Source organism: Lycium barbarum, chromosome 1 (genome assembly GCF_019175385.1).
Source record: "Lycium barbarum isolate Lr01 chromosome 1, ASM1917538v2, whole genome shotgun sequence".
NCBI lineage: Eukaryota > Viridiplantae > Streptophyta > Magnoliopsida > Solanales > Solanaceae > Lycium > Lycium barbarum.
The window spans coordinates 15682357-15702040 of record NC_083337.1 but is presented as its reverse complement, the minus strand read 5'-3'; the positions used below and the strand labels follow the sequence as shown (position 1 = coordinate 15702040).

Here is a 19684-nt window from a genome sequence, read left to right as displayed (position 1 = left end):
GGACATGAATATTTTTTTCCTTTTAAAAAAAATGAATATACATTGAACTGACTTTTTGAATAATATTTTAAAGATGAGTTTCAAGTTTGAAAAAGTAGCTTTGGCCAATTTTTCAATTTTTTTTTTTCACTTACAAAGCTTCTATTATTCGCCCAAACAAAACTTTATCTTTCCAATACTCTTTTTCAGTTTTTTTTTTTTCAAATATCACATTTTTTCCTCTCCAAACGCCTAAGAGAGGGGTGTGTAGAGTTTATTAATTGTAAAATTAAACAATGAAGAAGAGCATAATTTATATTCCGGCATAGGGTGTGGTTGGTATGGAGGAAAATATTTTTAGTTTTTTCATGTTTGTTTGGTCAATTTTTTTAAAAATATTTTAATTTATCTTAGAAAATAAATTTTTTAAAAATGAAGAAAATAACCTACCTATTGAAAGTAGATAATACAAGTTTCATAAATGACATTTAACATTAATTGACTCGTCCCCACCCTTCAACACACCCCAATCCGCCTCCACGCGAACCCGGGCCATCATATAAAGAGAGGATTGTATAAAATATTTTTAGAATAGTATCTTTTACTTATTTATATAACACTAGAAAATGAGGAAAATATTTTGCAAGAACCGTGAAAAACATTTTTCTCCATATCAAACACACCCATATAGTCCTTAAGAAATTTTCTATAAATAGCTTACGCATCTCACCATTTGTCATCATCCATTCATCCCCATCTCAATTATATGAATATGATGAAAATGAGGCTGAGCCAATTATGTGTATTTGCAACACTTTCAGTTCTTGCTATGTTACTGATCCCAAGTGTCTTGGCCGAACAATGCGGTAAGCAAGCCAGTGGTGCACCGTGCCCCTCTGGGTACTGCTGCAGCAATTATGGTTGGTGTGGGACCACCGGTGATTATTGTGATCCCCACAAGTGTCAAAGCCAGTGTCCTTCACCATCTCCTCCGCCTCCTCCTCCTCCGCCTCCGCCTCCACCTCCTCCATTCACACCTCCTCCTCCTTCGCCTCCACCTCCTCCATTCACACCTCCGCCTCCCATTCCATCCTCAGATATTACCGAAATTATTAGTGGTGAATTATTTGACGAGATGCTTTTGCACCGGAATGACCCTGCTTGTCCTGCCGGGGGCTTCTACACTTACGATGCCTTTGTACAAGCAGCAAGGGATTTCCCTGGTTTTGCCACCACCGGTGACATTGCTGACCGTAAACGGGAGGTTGCTGCGTTCTTGGCGCAAACATCCCATGAAACTACTGGTACGTGCTTAATATTCCTAGTTTATGCATGTAGAAGCACGCGCTTTGGTCAAATGTATCAACAGTTACCAATTGTTACAGTGCTGATGCTAATATTTACCCCAACAAAGCGCTGATGTTGCGTTTTTTTTTTTAATTAGATTTTTCAAAGTGGCAAATTCCTGATTCTTTACTTTTCCAGCACACTACTTGTATAAATTTTCTCATTTACATGGAAGATATCTGTAAATATGGTTGAACAGGTGGTTGGGCAACTGCACCTGATGGACCTTATGCATGGGGTTACTGCTTCAAGAGTGAAGTAGGCAACCCTGATGACATGCCTTCTTACTGTGTTCCAAATGCTGAGTGGCCGTGCTTTCCTGGCAGGAAATATTATGGACGAGGGCCCATCCAAATTTCATAGTACGTATTTTCTTCTTCTCTTTTTAGTCTCCATCTTGTATCCTATTGTGCCAAATGATATTATCAAGCGCCCACCTGATATTCCAACAATATATTCTATATCTAAGAGATTCTATTCGTGATATCAAAAGGTTACTTATAATTTTGCTTGTTTTCTTTTTTAACAATATTGCAGCAATTACAACTACGGTCCTTGTGGAGTAGCCATAGGGGTAGACCTCCTCCGTAATCCTGATTTGGTGGCTGCTGACACTGTCATCTCATTCAAATCTGCACTTTGGTTCTGGATGACTCCTCAACCACCTAAGCCTTCGAGCCACGATGTTATCCTCGGGAATTGGGAACCATCCCCAATAGACATAGAAGCCAATAGGCTCCCGGGTTATGGGGTCATCACAAACATAATCAACGGAGGATTAGAATGTGGTCATGGCCCTGACCCCAGGGTACAGAGTCGAATTGGCTTTTACTTGAGGTACTGCCAAATTCTAGGTGTTGGCCCTGGAGAGAACCTGGACTGCGGTGACCAGAGGTCTTTTGCCTACGGCCTCTTGTTCAACTCTATGTAGAATGAGCTAACTACTTCCGTACTTGCAATTTTATAATTACTCCTTTTAATCCATGAGGTAGATGCTTGTAACCGGAGTAAGGGGATGTGTGATGTGAGGCTATATAAAATAGAGTGAATAATTTGAAAGGTCATTCAACTTTATCAAATTTATTATCAAAGTTAGTTATATTTGTTTTGTATCAATAAAGTCATTCAAATTGGAGTGATATATCAACAAAGTTATTATAACAAAAAAGCTGAAGGAATAATTACATAAAGCTCCTATTAAGTTTGCTTTAGGTTAACTTACTTCTTTTGTGGCTATGCTTATCTCTCTTATTTTAATCTTTTTTTTTAAAAAAAATATTTTTTTAACCTAACTGCTACTATTAATATAAGAAAATATTATTGAGCTAATTTATCCTTATGATATTATTTTTTTAATTAATTTTGTAAATAATATTTTTTTTGAGAAGAATTATTTCCAACTCCATTATTATTCATATGACATATATATCTAATTCATTTTTGTCTTGAAACATCTAGAGTTAATAAATTATTTAACAATGAGAAACATTAATTTGTGACACACTCGCAAGTCTAACTTCACACATTTGTACTATTAATGACTACCAAAATAAGATGATTCTCGAATTGACAACCATACACGAGTTTAGAGTCCCTTAAAAAAATGCAACAAGTAGCTTAACTTTTTTGCATAGCTATTGCCGTCCAAAAGAATAGTGCTAGAATCCAAAATATATTGATCGAAATAATTATTTTCATCATGAATTTCACCAATTTACATAAATAGTTATTGAGAAAAATATTCAATGGCAATAGCCAACTAGACATTTCAACACAGGCAACTAGATATCTTAAAAAAAATTGTTAAATAATTTAGATATATATGTCATGTAAATAATAATGGAGTTGGAAATAAATTTTCTAAGAAAATTTATTTATAAAATTAATTAAACGAAAAAGTATATCATAAGGACAAATTAGTTAAATTATATTTTCTTATATTAATAGTAATAGCTAGGTTAAAATATTATTACAAAAAAGATTAAAATAAGAGAGGTAAGCATAGCCACAAAATGGGCAAGTTAAACAAAATCAAACTTAAGGAGAGCTTATGTAATTATTCCTTTATCTTTTTTGCTATAATGACTTTGTTGATATACTATTCTAACTTAAGTGACTTTCTTGATATAAAACAAACATAAGTAATTTTGATAGTGAATTTACTAAAGTTGAATGACCTTTTAAGTTATTTACTTTATAAAATAACAATGAGGTTTTCAGTTATCCTCTATGTAGTATCAGTGTCAATTAATTATGAGTTACTTAATGATATAATTATAATGGCGTCGCTATGCGACCATGAGGTGTAAACTGGTAAATTAACCTTATTCAAGGAAAACAGGGGAAGAAAATTGATGGAACATGTAAATAGATAAATAGATAGATAGATATAGATTGTCGGGGTTTTGACGTTAAACAAACATAAACTTGAAAATCTTCGACAAGTTGTGGAAAAGAACTCTACGGACGTTATTGATGAGTTATTTTTCAAAAAAGTTATTTAAAGAAAAAGTGCTTTAAGATTGTTTCTCAAAAATATTTTTTTCCTCTCAGATATAACTAAAATATTTTCAAGAAATATTATAATAATATCTCATAACTTCCTGTTTTAAAAATCTCACATAATCCCAAAGAAGTCTTTCAATTAACCATGTCATCATGACCACGACAAACCGGCCATCTCTTCTTCTACAAAAGTCATATGTAAAAGATTCCATAAATCTCTATTTTGTCTCTTCAAAGGTGACATATGGTCAAAGTGAGAAACACATTTTGTACATTTTGATAAAATTAGTACTCCCTCCGTTCACTTTTACTTATCACGTTTTGATTCTTCACGCTGTTTAAAAAACAATGGTTAAAATAGGTATTTTACCACAATACATTGTATAGGAGTTGGAAAAATAATTTGAAATGAGCAATAAATACTAAGAATAAAACTGAAAATTTATTTTTATCTTACCTTGATATGTAGAAATTGATAAGTAAAATTGAAAATCTATAAAGGAAATAGTGGATAAATAAAAGTGAGTACTTATTATAATACTTAGCAAACAAGGAGCATTGTAGCAAGTGGCACTTTAGGCTTAAGTTACTATATATAAAAAGGAATGACCCTACCATACTGTCATTGATCGGTAAGAATTCCATATTGGAATAGTTTTGCCGTCAATCATGTTGGGAGAGTCTTATTTTTCTAATTTATTATGCATGCCAACTCATTCATTCCCCCATTCACCCTCTATATATTTGTGTGTCTATATGGTTTAGATAATGTACGTAGAAACCGGACTTTGTTCAAATGAACCTTGTTCTGCTACGCACCTGTTTGGCCAAGGCTAATCTCATAAAAATGAAGAAATTGGTTCTGTGATAGCTAGGGCTGGACACAAATTACCGAAAACCGAATGATCAAATCGAACTGAGAATTTTGACAATTTGGTATTGGGTAATTCGATATTAGAGATAAAATTTCAAAATTATGGTTTTCGGGTTCGGGATTGGTAAGAGACATTAGTACCGTTCGGTATTCGGTAATTTCCCGAATACCGAATTATTTACTTTAATGTGTTTACTATATTTCTGTACTTCTGTTTGTGACCTTGTGTTGTCCTCCATTTGAACGATTTTCATATCGAGTTGATGTGGTGATCTTTATCTTTTTTCCTCCCGTCCCCTGCCCTTCTTTTTCACTTTGTTTTCCCTCTGTTCTGCTTGTCCCGAAATTGTGCTTCTTCACTTTGAATATAAAAGCACGTTTCTGTAGTAGAATATGCTTGGTCACTGAATTTCAAATATGCTGGAATGTAAAGAGTTGTTTAGAAGTATACAAATCTGTTTCAGTTATATTGTACCTCAACTTTTGTATACTTTGTTTCCTTAAATGGTAAATCCCGAATACCGTACGAATTGAAGTTTGATTTACCGAACCGAACCGAACTTTTTCGGTTTGGTATTTGGTATCTATTGTCAATTACCCAATTTCAAATTACCGAACTCGAACTTTGAAATACCAAACCGAATACCGAACGCCCACATATGTTGAGGAATCAATCTATATTATAAAGCTAGGCATAGATAATCCTATGTGGCACTTCTCTATGGCCTCCATTGACATTTATCTTTTTTCTCATTTTTTTTACCTTTTCCTCTTCATTCTCTATTTGACTAAATAAAATAAAATATTAAAGGTTTCTTTCCTCACCCATAATAAAGGCTCACTCACCATTTAATGACATTATTTTTTCCATCACTTCCCCTAAAATTATTGTGATTACTTTGTATTAAATTTTTTATGAGTAAAAACAGTTAATCTTCCCTCATTCTACTCATTCAATTCAATTAAATTCAATTTTAAGGATCTATTTATATATTAAAACTCGATATAGAACAAGTGATGTGGCACCTCCTCTTTGGCCAAGAATTCTATTCATCGTTCTCTCATTTATTTATTTTTTGACTTTTTCCCTTCTTTTTTTAATTTATATCTATGTTAAGGAAATGTAACTACCGGTTTTGTGCATTTATCATGCAACAATCATTGTTGACTGCTCCTTTCCTATGATCTCTAACGTTTACTTTTCTTTTTATGCATGTTTGTATTCCATACTTGAGGGTGTTTCTAAATAAATTTGGTCATTACTAGACAATGTAAATATTTTCTGAAGACACTTTTCAGCCACATATTCTCAATGCCTGATGAGACCATTCATTTCAACAAACCATATTTCGAGAAGCCTGCAAAATTGGAGAGGCTCATGGATTCCTGTATATATCTTAGAGGAATTGGGTCATTGGGATGAGATAGGATTTGAAAAATGTGTACAAATATTTTATAATTGCTTTTGATGTCAGTCAACCAAAGGCATTTCTCTAACTGGTGAGAATGTTCTTTATCAACGTCATTTTTAGAATTATGTTAAAAGATTAAGCTGAAAGATGAGGCAAAGATCCAGGAATTTTAAACATCTTTGATTTTGAGAACTCTTGGTTTATGCTTTGTAAGTTTTTTTTTTTTTTTTTTTGGTGGTCATGGCTCTACAAGTTGAAGTAATATTGAGTGGTGATTTTCTTATAATATACCGAGTTAACATTCTACTATTCGGTTTTTCCAAAAAATAATTAATTTAGATTTATGCATATTATTCGCAATAACATTGGGTTATGATTTTTTTTCATAATGCCATCAAATTAAGACTCTGCCAGCTCCCAATTTGTGACTGCATCTTATGTTGGTCGGATTCTTTAAAAATGTCGACGGATACTGTGTGTCGGATTCTCCAAAAATAGTACATTTCTTGAGAATTCGATACGAATATGAAAACAGTTCTAAACAGACCGAGCAACATAGACAACACATCCACTACAACAAAATATGTTTTTATCGGCAATTAATTTGCGGCAATAACTTAATTGCCGCTAAAAGGAAAATATATTGCCACTAAAAGCCTCTTTTGGTGTAGTGATCCTGTACCGCTGGATTAATAATTAAAATATATATTATTGTTGGTGGAAACCAAGGACGGATGATATTCCATTGGGCTCATGGTAATAAATATTGTTTGGAATTGGCCAAACTCATCGACAGACACCTATGGTCGTCCACTTCTTTCACTTAAGCACCTAAAGTGATCCTTGTTCCATTTAAACACTTCAGGTGGGTCATTCCTATTCCACTTAGATACTTTTTGCACGGTTATAGGAGCAAAACCAACACCAAAAGGGGCGTCACCTCATTACACATCCAACTAGCCCAAACGTCCCAATTTTTAATGGTCAAAACTCCACGAATTTACAAATTAGTGAATTTACAATTAAAATGAGTTGGCACAATTTAATTGAGTTGGCACAATTTAAATGAGCTGACACAATTTAATTGGCCACTTAATCCACGTAGGATACGACTGGTGTTGGTTTTGCTCCGATAACGGCGCGAAAAGTGTCTAAGTGGAATAGCAATGACCCACCTGAAGTGTCTAAATGGAACAAGGGCCACTTTAGATGCTCAAGTGAAAGAAGTGGACGACCACATGTGTTTGTCGATGGGTTTGGCCTTTGGAATTCCCTATTTTACATTAATGTCGTTGTTATCAATTTCCCTATTTTTACATTACCATTTGAAATTTCTTATTTTAAATATTTTATTATTTTATCATAATATATATATATATATATATATATATATATATATATATATATATATATATATATATATATACATACATGCTTTTTCTCAATTTTTTGTTATGAACAATATTTAATTAAGAATAAAAAGTGAAAGGACTTATGTAAGATAAAAAAATCTACGATTATGATCTACAAAAACAATATCATTAACTTCTCTTCCCAGTTGACAAGTCAATTTCGGAAGATTTCCGTCCGTATAAACCTACAATAAGATATGCAATGTTCCTATTTAATTTGGATTTTATTCTCTGTTTTACCTTCTTACATGTATTTTCCATATAAATTTGATTTATAATTTATTTTCATTTGCAGTCTTAAGATTGTATATTTTTTTTTATTAATTATCTTTATATTTTCTATATTAATTAAATAAATTTAAGAAAAGACATGTAGGCATAAACAATCCTCTGCGGCACCTCTCTATGGCCTCCATTGTCATTTATCTTTTTTCTCAATTTTTGGTGATGTGGCACCTCCTCTTTGGCCAAGAATTCTATTCATCGTACTCTCATTTTTTTTTAACTTTTCCCTTCTTTTTAAAAAAAAAAAATTATATCTATGTTAAGGAAATTAAAAATCACGTCATTTTGTGAAGAGATGTAACTACCCATTTTTTGCATTTATCATGCAACAATCATTGTTGACTGCTCCTTTCCTACCTCTAACGTTACTTTTTTTTTTATTTTTTATGCCTGTTTAATTTGTATTCCATACTTGAGGGTGTTTCTAAATAAATTTGGTCATTATTGGACAATATAAATATTTTCTGAATACACTTTTCAGTCACATATTCTCAATGCCTGATCAAACCATTCATTTCAATAAATCATATTTCGAGAAGCCTGCAAAATTGGAGAGGCTGGTGGATTCAACAGGTCTTGGTCATGTATATATCTTAGAGGAATTGGGTCATTGGTATGAATAGGAGATTTGAAAAAAGTGTACAAAATTTTTATGATTGCTTTTGATGCCAGTCAGCCAAAGGCATTTCTCCAACAGGTGAGAATGTTCTTTATCAATTCCATCTTTAGAATTATGTTGAAAGATTAAGCTGAAAGATGAGGCAAAGATCCAGATGTATCTCGCATATTTTAAACATCTTTGATTTTGTGAACTCTTGGTTTATGCTCTATAAGTTCCTGTTTTTGGTCATGGCTCTATAAGTTGAAGTAATATTGAGTAGTGATTTTCTTTTAATAGTACATATGCTGAGTTAACATTCTACTATTTGTTTTTTTGTTATTAATTATTTTTATCTTTTCTATATTAACTAAATAAATTTTAGAAAAGACATGTTCAACTGCGCGAAGCGCGGTCAAGTTAACTAGTTATTTTAAGAAAGAGGCTCAACTTTCCAGAACGAAAGAGGAAACCAATATATACTACGTACAATCCGACCTCTCTATAACAGTCATCCTCTATAACAATATTTCACTATCACGGCCAAGTTTTTCTTGTAGCCATTTTTTCATGTTATATTATACCATATATTCTCTATAACGACATTTTGTTATAGCAATAAAAAAATATCCGGACAAACAACGCCGTTATTGAACTACAAAAAATTGGGTAATTTGTGGAGGTTGAAAGTTGCAATTCATGATGATTTTAGCCTCCACTATTTGCTAGCGGAAGATAAGAACTCCACGAATTGTAACTTTCAACCTCCGCAAAATATTCATTTTTTTGTAGTGAGGTTTTTTTGTAAAAGAAAATGATTATCATTAACTACTCAGTTAATAAATACAAGTAATGAAACTGATCGCTACTAAAATGGGCTAGTAACGTGAGCTTGACAGAACATTTAGACTTGTACTGGACCAATTAAAAAGGCAACTTGGGGCACTAAACTCCCGCTATGCGTAAGTCCGGGAAAGAGTCGGACCACAAGGGTCTATTGTACGCAACCTTACCCTGCATTTCTGCAAGAGGCTGTTTCTACGGCTTGAACCTGTGACTTCCTGATCACATGGCAACAACTTTACCAGTTACGCCAAGGCAGGAGCGGACCCATGTAGTAATATTTGGTGCTCAAGCATGTGACACCCCAGCTTAGGAGGAAAGTCTCACATCGGCATAACACATGAGAGGTGCTGGGTATATAAGTAAGCATGTTTTACCTCTTAGTGACGCGTTTTGAAGCCGTGTGGGCCTAGGCCCAATATCACTAGTGGGCTGGGCTGTTACATATGGTATCAAAGCCACTCTTGTGTCAGCCTTGTCGATGGGGGGCTAGAGTTCAACTGAGTTTAGGCAAATCCCAGGTAGACGGGGCAAACCTCAGAGCTGAGTCTAGGCAAATCCCATGCGGTGGGGCAAACCTCAGCGAGGACGCTGAGTCCATAAGAGGGGGTGTATGTGACACCCTAGCTTAGGAGGAAAGTCCCACATCGGCATAACACAGGAGAGGTGCTGGGTATATAAGTAAACATGCCTTACCTCCTAGTGACGCGTTTTAAAGCCGTGCGGGCCTAGGCCCAAAGCGGACAATATCACTAGTGGGCTGGGCTGTTACAGAGCATCCATTGACCGTGGCAGATACTCTATGTAGACAAATAGAAAATATTGAAATTTTGGTATAAAATAATAAATAGCACCCAAAAAGCAATAAAAAATCTTGGTGCTCTGGTTAAAAGGTGGTAGGTTTTAGGCTAAGCCATAAAGGAGCCGCGTTCACTGTTTACAGAAATTGGCACATCCAGAATAGTTTAACAAATTAAAGAACCAATCGACCAAAGAAAGAAAAATATCACCGCAAGGAAAAAAAGAATGGACAGCATCGTACAAGAGAATAAGGGGAAAATTTAGGGGAACATGTTGTTGTTTTATTTTCATTTTTATTTTTTTGATAAGAGATGTTACTTTTAACAATCCAGATTTTTACCCTTTAAAGTACTCAAAATTTTAAAAATCTCTTCATGGGAGTAGTCAAGCTAACTCCTCCTCTCTAAAATCAAACTTTGCATCCAACACCTAATATTTATACTGTAACTTCAATTTCTTAAACAAACTTACAAGAGGAAAATGATTGTTGCAACTCTAATATTCAATAACCTTTGAAACGGACTGCAAAATCCAATATCACTAATGCTTCCCTTCCATAACTACATCAAACAAAAGACATAGCTTCCGATCAGAACATTGTTCTTTTTGTTTTTTAAAGAAAGATGCCTCAGTGGCACTGTAGACAAATAAATTTTATTGGGTTAAATTCATACAAAATTTGTATTTAATCCATATTTATTGGGGTTGAACAATTAATTCGGGTTGTACAATTAATAAGTCCATTTAATTAAATTCAAGTCCAAGGTCCATTTCATCTTGAGGCCCAAAACTCATGCCACATATCAAGTGACATGGCATCCCAGTCAAATTCAAGACCAACAAGATGATGCCACATGCTCAAATGATGTGGCAATCCTGGACAAATACCATCAAAAATCACCAAGTGTCCAAAATGACATGTTTTGGTCAATTACAAGCAACCTTACCACATAGCATTGTAATAAGCTTGATGATTTACATCAACCAATCAGAATGAAGCAAAAGAGTTCATCTAAACTTGGGTTGCCTACTCCCTACAACTATAAATAAGGGGTTTACATAACTTTTTGCGGACATTCAGGAAGCATTGGAGAAAGCAGCTACATCGACTACATAGTTCTTCAACGGAGTTCTTCCCGGAGATCAACCAAACGACGAAGTACTGCTCGACATTCCCAGGGATTGAAATACATCTCTAGAAGATCCAAATCATCCTGCAATTCGAGAAATACACTACCGAAGGCCCTCGAATCACGGAGACGTTTAAGAGAGAAGAATCAAGAGAACAGCAGAATTGTACTCACAAGATTCATAAATAAAGTTATATTTTTCTTTTATTTTTTATTGCAGTTAAAGCCAAGATTCTTATTTATCTTTTACCATAATTTTTCACCTTTTTCCTCCCCTTTTAACTTTATTAAATTCATTTTCCAAAAACCAAAAGGTCACCTCATTAATTCTCAACATTATTGCACTATGTTTGTGCTACTAAAATCCTAAAAATCACTTATAAAGAACTCTACGGTTACAAAGCGTTTTATATCCTGACCCTTTTCTAAAATCCTTATATTTTCCTTCTTTTGAGTCTGTTGCAAATCTCTTATTTCCTTTCAATCTCTGTTGTTATTTCCCTAAAATCATTACACTTTCCTCCTCCTTATCCTTTTTTTTTTTTTTTTTTTTTTTTAGGACTTTCCTTCTTTTAGGTTTTGTTACAAATTACTTCCTCTTCCAATTTGTAATTATCAAATATCGTTTTTAAATTAATTGTTTAGATTATTACCCAAAGACAAAAGGAGAAATGTTTTTCCCTACGGAGGCGCAAAAAGAGGCGACAATTTTCCTTTAGGGAAGTGACTGTTCAATTACCTTCAAACATAAAATGGTAAATGTTGAGAAAAAATAATTATTTTAATATCACAAAAAGAATATTATTTTCTAATGTTTACTTTTACCGTCCAGCAAACAGTTGATGAAAACGTTATATTTGCCTTAAAGGCTTAACAGTTTCTTTGATCAATTTAATAGATTATTATCTCTCTTTATTGTCATTAGTCACCTCACCTTTATTATCCATAATTATGAACATAATTATTCTTGAATTCTATCCTAACGGTACAATGGTAACAGACCTTTATGAATTGCCATTATTAGTTTTTACTATACTTTATTTTATTCAGAATATTGACTGTACTGTATATTATAATGTGCTGGGTTTTCTACTTTGTGAAATTTTTGTTAGATTCTGATTTCTAATTTTGTATTAGAAGAGATTGTTGAATCCTGGGGGAGACACTCATATCGGGTGAAATATCCTTAAGGATACTGTCTTGATTGACATGTCTGAAACTTTCAAGAATTTCCTGCAAAGTTCGTGGTCAAGTATTTTCATACAAGCTTCGTGATTAAGTATTTTCCCAAAGATTTCCAACAGTAAATTGCGTTATCTACTTGTGTTTGATGTCATTTAATAAAATATTTTGTTAAATTTTACTAATAGCACTCCAGGAGGTGTCCCTTTTTTTTTTTTTTTTGGTTGATCGTACTCTTGGAAAAAGTAGAAGATACAATAATTTATTCTCCGGGATGCAGTTCTTAATTCATTTTTTTTGGTTATATAACAATTTATACTTTTTTTCCTTTCCTTTTAACTCATTACGCGTAGTAGCTCTTTCCTTTTAACAATATATTATTATTATTATTAAGGTAATAACACAAAAAATGTAGTAGCCAAGATAATCTTTAAAATAAAATCATCATCCACTTCATCATTGATCTTCACATACTAGTCATTCCCACCCTCTGCTTATATTTGTATTGATTTTTGTTTATACAATTCAAAGAAGGAGAAGGGTAAAAAGTGTAAGAGTAATGACAAAAAATGAATAAAGTTGGCTAAGCAACGTAGTGCTATTGAATTTCTATTCTGTCAAGTTCAGACATAATCATCTAAGAAAACTATTTATGACATTGTTATTTTCTAAAATAGCTGCTTTATTTATTTCTATATTTTAGCAAAAATCAATGCAACATGAAAGCATGATGTATGAAGTATAAATATCATCACAGTAATAGTAAAAAAACATGATTCATAGCAAAAATACTTTTAAAACAATAAAAATCAAATTCAATGCCCGAGGCATGCGCTTTTATATCCGGGACTTACGCTTTTGTGCCAAGGCTTACGCCCCAAATTGTAGGATGTACCCCTAGATTTACGTCTTTTATTTGTGCTCTGAAGCGTTTTTTATATGCCCCGCCTCTAATTTTGCCCTAAAACGCCCTTACAAAACACTGCTATTAACTATAACTTCTTTTATATTTATTTTACTAGTTTTACCGATAAATTATCAGGACGAGGCAATAGGAATTCGTGCGATGGGCCCCGGGGGGGGGGGGGGTTGTGTTGTTATTGTGGTAACTTTCGAATCTTTACTAGGACTAGTTCTATCTTAATTCTTAGGACCCATTGGCTGATTGATTGATTAAAAAAGATTTTCTTCATGTTCCATCATGATTTTTGGACAAACTTCAATAAAATCAATAATGCGCTAGAACAATTGTATTGACGATTCTTTACGTAGGTTGTTTCGAACAATCTAAATGAGGAAAACATGTTGTCAAAAACTATCTACAAACTTTTTTTCTTTGGTTTGTTATTTATCTCTCTTTTAAACAATTCAATCTAAAAGAAGTGTTAACTTTTTTAATTATGATTACGTACAAGCTAGCTAGAGGAGCCAGATACCAAATGTCTTCTGAACAGACGATATCATTACAAACTCCTGACTAATTAAAGAACATGTTGCGAAATGACGCGCTTCATTTTACCTTTGGAAAAGGGCCAAAAATGCTCTGGACTATCGGAAAAGGTAGAATTTTTTTTTAAATTACATGTGGTAACTTTTTATTGGGTGAAATTAAAACATCGGACCGCATTAAAAAGACCCAGCGATATGTACCCATTTTTTGAACTAACCCAACACGAACACAGAGTCTAACTAAAAAAAGAGACCCCCACTTTCATCAAAATCCATGGAGGTTGCATAGGTCTTGATTCTGTTATGCGTCCCACCATATGCGAGCCCTGATGATTGAAAGTGGAATAAATTCTTCATACATAAACTGTAAATGTACAAGTCTAATTGGTTCGACATGTATAGTGTTGAATTTCTTATAGCAACCTTAAAATTTAGATCAATACGCTCCTATGTTACACTGTTGATCTTATATCAATTAATTGATCCTAAAACACGCTTATATGAAGTAAATAATCGGTAAAATAGATCTGATTCACCTTCAATCCACATGACCAGATATGCTTCCTACATTAGGAGTTCTAGACCCACAGGAAAATACCTCTTTACCAGTAACCCTCTGTTTGGATGGTTGTTTCCCTCGGTTCATTAATGTACAGTATGGTATTGTACAGTATGGTGTTATATTGTATTGTACTGTATTAATGAACACAATGTTTAGATAAACTGTATCGTTTGTTGTGGTTTAATAATATTTGTACTGTTTGGTTTGACTGTATGATAACTTATAATTTGACTAAAATACCCTTAACTCTTAACTCTTAATTAGAAATTAGTTTATATATATTAATAAAACTCAGGCAAAGAATAAAATAGAAACTTTAAAAAATAAGTAGGTAGTGAGTGAGGGTGGTGGAGGGGTGAGTGGTGTGAGGTGGGTGGTTGTGGGATGAGGGTGGGGGTAGTGGCTGGTAGGGTGGGGGTGGGGTTGGGGTTGGTTGGTGGTGAGGGGTAGTGGGTGGTGGAGGGGTGGGTGGTGTTGTCACACCCCTTTTTTTGGGGTTTTTTCCATTTGAAGTGACGACTTTGAATAGGGATTTGTTATTTTACGGAGTCGCCACTTGGAATTAAGTTTTGGTGTTCCAAGTCACCTTATGAATCCCTAATCAAAAGGAAATGACTCTTTTATTATGGTCCGTGAAAATAGAAGACCAGGTAAGGAATTCTGTTGACCGGGGAGAAGGTGTTAGGCATTCCCTAAGTCTCGTGGTTCTAGTATGATCGCTTTATCGACTTATACTTAACTTAATCTATTTTGGATAAATTATGTTCTCGAGCCTTGATTTGCTCGTGCTTTTATTGTTGATCTTTTTATTGGTTTTAAATCGGATGCGTAACCGCATTCCGAATCTTTTAAGCATCTCAAAATAAGATGCATAACTGCATTCTTACTCGAGACAAGATGAATTATTAAAACGAGTTTAGCCAAGGTGCGTAACCGCATCCTTGAGTTATTAAAAAAGGTCTCGAAATAAGATGTGTAACCGCATTCTTAATCGAAACAAACGTCTTAAAACGCGCCTAAAGCTCGTCTAGCGTTAAAGGCAAATATTTGTCTCTAAAATCGGAGACTTAAAATTATTTGGTTATTATTAATTAGTCATTTTTCACTCTTTGATAACGGGTTTTGAATAAATTCGCAACTCATCTCGCTCTCTTACAATTGGTTTTTCCGCTCTTTTCTTTTATTCTTGACAACGGGATTTGAAATAATTCGCGCCCCATCTCGCTCATCTCACAATTAATTAATTAATCGGGCCTTAATGTTTGATCTCGGCCAAATGAACTTATCAGTTTCTTCTTATTCGAAAGTCAATGGATATCTTTCAACGAAATGATCCAATAATATCGCAAGAACAATCAACCGATTTATATAGTAAATAGTAATGTAAACAAAATGATTTGCAGTTACGATATGGCCAACCACATAGTTAGTTCCTAAGTAAAAATTTAATGAAACAAAGATATAATTTTATCCATTCAAGCATCTGTTTATCTTGAACCAATCATGAAAAGAAACAATTAAATTTCCACCGAGCAATTATATTCTAATAGGATAGCATTAAGTCTAATACGATGTTAAGTGACGTTATAAAACCGAATATCGAATGGCATAATGGACTCATAAAAATATCTGTTCTTTTTACAATCTTGACAATATGTAGCTAATATACCCAAACCCGTTAAAATGGATGAGTTTTCTTACAGTGGCACACCAACCCGATTCCTTCATATCGGTACATTAATAGCTAAATCATTTTTTAATAAAAAAAAAGTAAGTAAAATACCACAACGTTCTACTATCCATATCAATGAAGCGTGAACTCGAACATAAACCACAAAAGAGGAGAGTAATAAAAAAGGTTAAAAAGACTTCAACTTTAGCAGCATTACAGTGATTAGTTTAGGCAATAAAACCTTTAATTAATATTGACCACAAAGCCCATATATCATTTCATTAGCAATTGAAGATATACGTATACAACAAACATTAACCAATCCATAAACCAAGCTAACAAATTTTCCATAAAACATTACCAATGCATCTGATGAGCACGTAATCTTGTTTTACTTTTAACTAGACTACTTTTTTTTTCTTTTTCGATTTGCACTTAAAGAGATTGGAAAACTAAAGCTCACGATTAATATTGTTGACAAACAAACTTAATATAGCAACTTAGCAATTATATCAGACATGTAACTGAAATGAAAACACCTAAAGATTGACATGAATTAAACCAAAATATTCTAAAAGAATAGCATAAAAGAAGACGTGGACCTTTGCATAGATGAATCTTTGTTTAAGTTACAGGAACTCGATGAATCTATTGACCCGAATATTTCACCGGCGACATTGAGCGGAACTAGCGGCCAGAGACCCCGAGCAGGACTTCAGACAATAACCTCGACCTCGTTAACTCAGCCCAAGAACGAGATACGAGACCCGAAATCGTAGTGGATTCAAGGTACTCTGTTTTTCATAAGTCTTGGGTGTTCAAGGGTGATTTTCAGGTAAAGATGATGAGCTAATGGTGGAGCTCACATGGTGTTGGATGAAGGCTGAAAGTTCAGGTGTTGGAAGAGAAGTATGGTGGGCTACTGCTATCAAAAGAGTAGGCAGTCCCCAAAAAAACCAAAATTCCTTTAGTAAAAGCTGCTCTCTATATACTAACGATGCTCCTGTGGGTTTTTGCGGCTGAATATGATATGTAGGTTTCTAGGTTTTTTAGGTGTGAGTGTTATGGAAGTGACGGCTCATTATTCTCCCCCTCTTTTCTAGGGTTCTGTCCAATTTATAATATGTAGGGTTTGAAAAATGATGAAAAGATTTTTGGGTCCATGGGCTTTGGAATGGTGCAGATGAATTTTATAATGTAAAGGAAATTTTTATTTTTTCTTTTGTTGTTATTTTTATAAAGGATGCATGTGCTAAATTATGAGGTCCACAAATAAAATTTCCTTCCTATGTCACGTGTTTCCCCCATTTTTGTGATAAAATTTGTTACAACCTTTGTCATTTTGTGTGATGTGTGTGTATGTATTGTGAAGTAGTCAGCAAGAAAAATTGAGTGGGAGAAATTAGTTTGTTGGAAAGAATCTTATGAGGTGGAACTTTTTGGTTGGTCCTCCTTTTATTTTATTTTTTGTTTTAGTAAAAATCTAAATACACTTATAAGTATTTTAGCCACCTAATTTTAGACTAAGAAAAAATAAAACTTATACATTTAAATCCGGTTAAAAGAAAAAAATATTTTTTGAAAATTTTCTCTTTATCTTAACTACGACTCTATTTTTTGTTTTATATTTTTTATTTCCACAACAAAATCACTAAAATGAGATAAAATTCGAAAAAAAACAAGATTAAGCCAAAAAGAAATATTTAGTATTAAAAATCATGTAAAACAACTCAGGGAGGGTAAAAAATTACGTGTCTACGGGTGTGAAGTGGGTGGTTGTGGATGAGTATGGGGGTAGTGGGTGGTAAAGTGGGGGTGAGTGGTTGTGGGGGTGGGGTTGGGTGGTGGTGAGGGATAGTGGGTGGTGGAGGGGTGGGTGGTTGTGAGATAAGGGTGGGGGTCGGGTGGATGGTGGAGTGTGAAGCAGAGGTGGGGTGGGGGTGAGTGGTAGGGTGGGAGTGGGGTGGGATGGGATGGATGGTGCAGGGTGGGGTATAATGGGAAAATAAAATACGTAACCACGGGAAAACCACCAAATCCGTGGTTATAAAAATTGGGACTTTTCATGGTTATATAACCATGGGATGAACCACCGGTTTACAATATCATACTACATAATTTTAAGAACAATGAAAACAAACATGATTTTCATACAAAATCATACATTAATGAACCACGGGAAACCATCATCCAAACAGGGGATAAAACGTCGATAGGTAAACAAAATTGACGTAACCAATTCGTTTTTTAATCAAACTTTCCTCTGTTTTATCTCTTCAAAAAACATAGTAGCGGTGCTTACAATTTGACCAGACAAAAGATAATCAGGGGCAATCGAGGAACGAAATCAAAGTGCTCGAGGAAACACATACGAAATTGCAATTGTAAAAAGCTACCATTTATGTTGTCTGCAACTTTCATGGAGCTTTCTTCCTTGGAGTTTGATGGAAGTGGGAGTTTCTTTTTTTAGTTAGACTTTTTGTTCGGGTCGGGTTAGTGTTTGGGGTGGGTTAGTCGGAAAATTCAAAAATTTTGAAAAATATTTTATCTAAAAAAGCAAATTTCTTAAAAGTAAAGAACGACTTCTTTAATGAAAATAGAAAAATCAAAGTATTGGTAAATTACATTTTACATTAATTGTCTCTTCTCTATACCCCCACTCCCATAGCCCCTATAGCCCACACTCCTATCTTCCACCCCCACTCCCATTATATAAAGAGAGGATTATCTAAAATGCTTTTGGTATAATATTTCCTGTTTGCTTACCAATACAAAAAATAAGTAAAATAAACTTATTTATTAGGAAAACATTTTACAGGAAACATGATAAACATTTTGAATCTGGCTCCTCTCCAGTAGCCAATCCCTCCAGTTTATCTAGTAGGCTACTAAATTCACTGCACGTGTCCTCTTAAAAAGTTTATGGTCAAGATTTATTTGATTAACCCAACTACTTTAACCATGGTTATAAGTTCTCCCTCTTGCCTTTTTCACTGCCAAACAAGAACCCCTCTCCCATCCTCCCAAATCTCTCAAAGAAGAGAAAACAAAAGCAATGTCGTACCATGTTTATAAGTTTTTAGATCCTCACTAACTTCTACTTATTTAAGTAAAGCATCTCTTATTTGTGGAGCTTGAAATCTCATGACTTTAATACTCTCAATACGACTTTCCCATCGTGTTTGTGATAATGATTTAAGAGTTAGGCTGGGCACACTATCTTTTAAGACTTTCCATCGTTTAGTGGACGAAGAAAATAGTGTATATATACGTTGTACCACTCCAAAAAAATGATATAGCTTTTTTTCAAGAATTAGCAATATCACTAAGTACTAAATTTAGATTATGACAACCACATGGAGTACAAAACGATCTAGGATTTATATCTAGAAGTCTTTTTTGCACTCCTTGGTGTTTTCCCTTCATATTTCATCCATTATCATATGACATATCCTTTCCCTCTTAAATTATCAATATCAAGTCCAATATTTTTTATTTCATCTACAATAACTTCCCTTACAAGTGTGTTAATAGTGATTCCTATCCTTGGCTCTCATGAGTATTTCAAGTTCCTTCGTTCGGGTTACGATGTGATGAACAAATTGAAGGTCTACGGTTGTTTTTGGCACCCAC

General features: G+C 34.0%; 1 protein-coding gene across 1 annotated transcript; it reads left to right on the top strand.

The window, feature by feature from the left end:
- The first annotated feature begins 614 nt into the window (after positions 1-614).
- LOC132632390 (endochitinase 1-like) lies at positions 615-2425 on the top strand. The gene is made up of 3 exons (XM_060348313.1): positions 615-1283; positions 1526-1688; positions 1864-2425. The coding sequence occupies exons 1-3, from the start codon at positions 746-748 to the stop codon at positions 2255-2257; spliced, it is 1095 nt and encodes a 364-aa protein (XP_060204296.1). The 5' UTR covers positions 615-745; the 3' UTR covers positions 2258-2425.
- The last annotated feature ends 17259 nt before the right edge of the window (positions 2426-19684 follow it).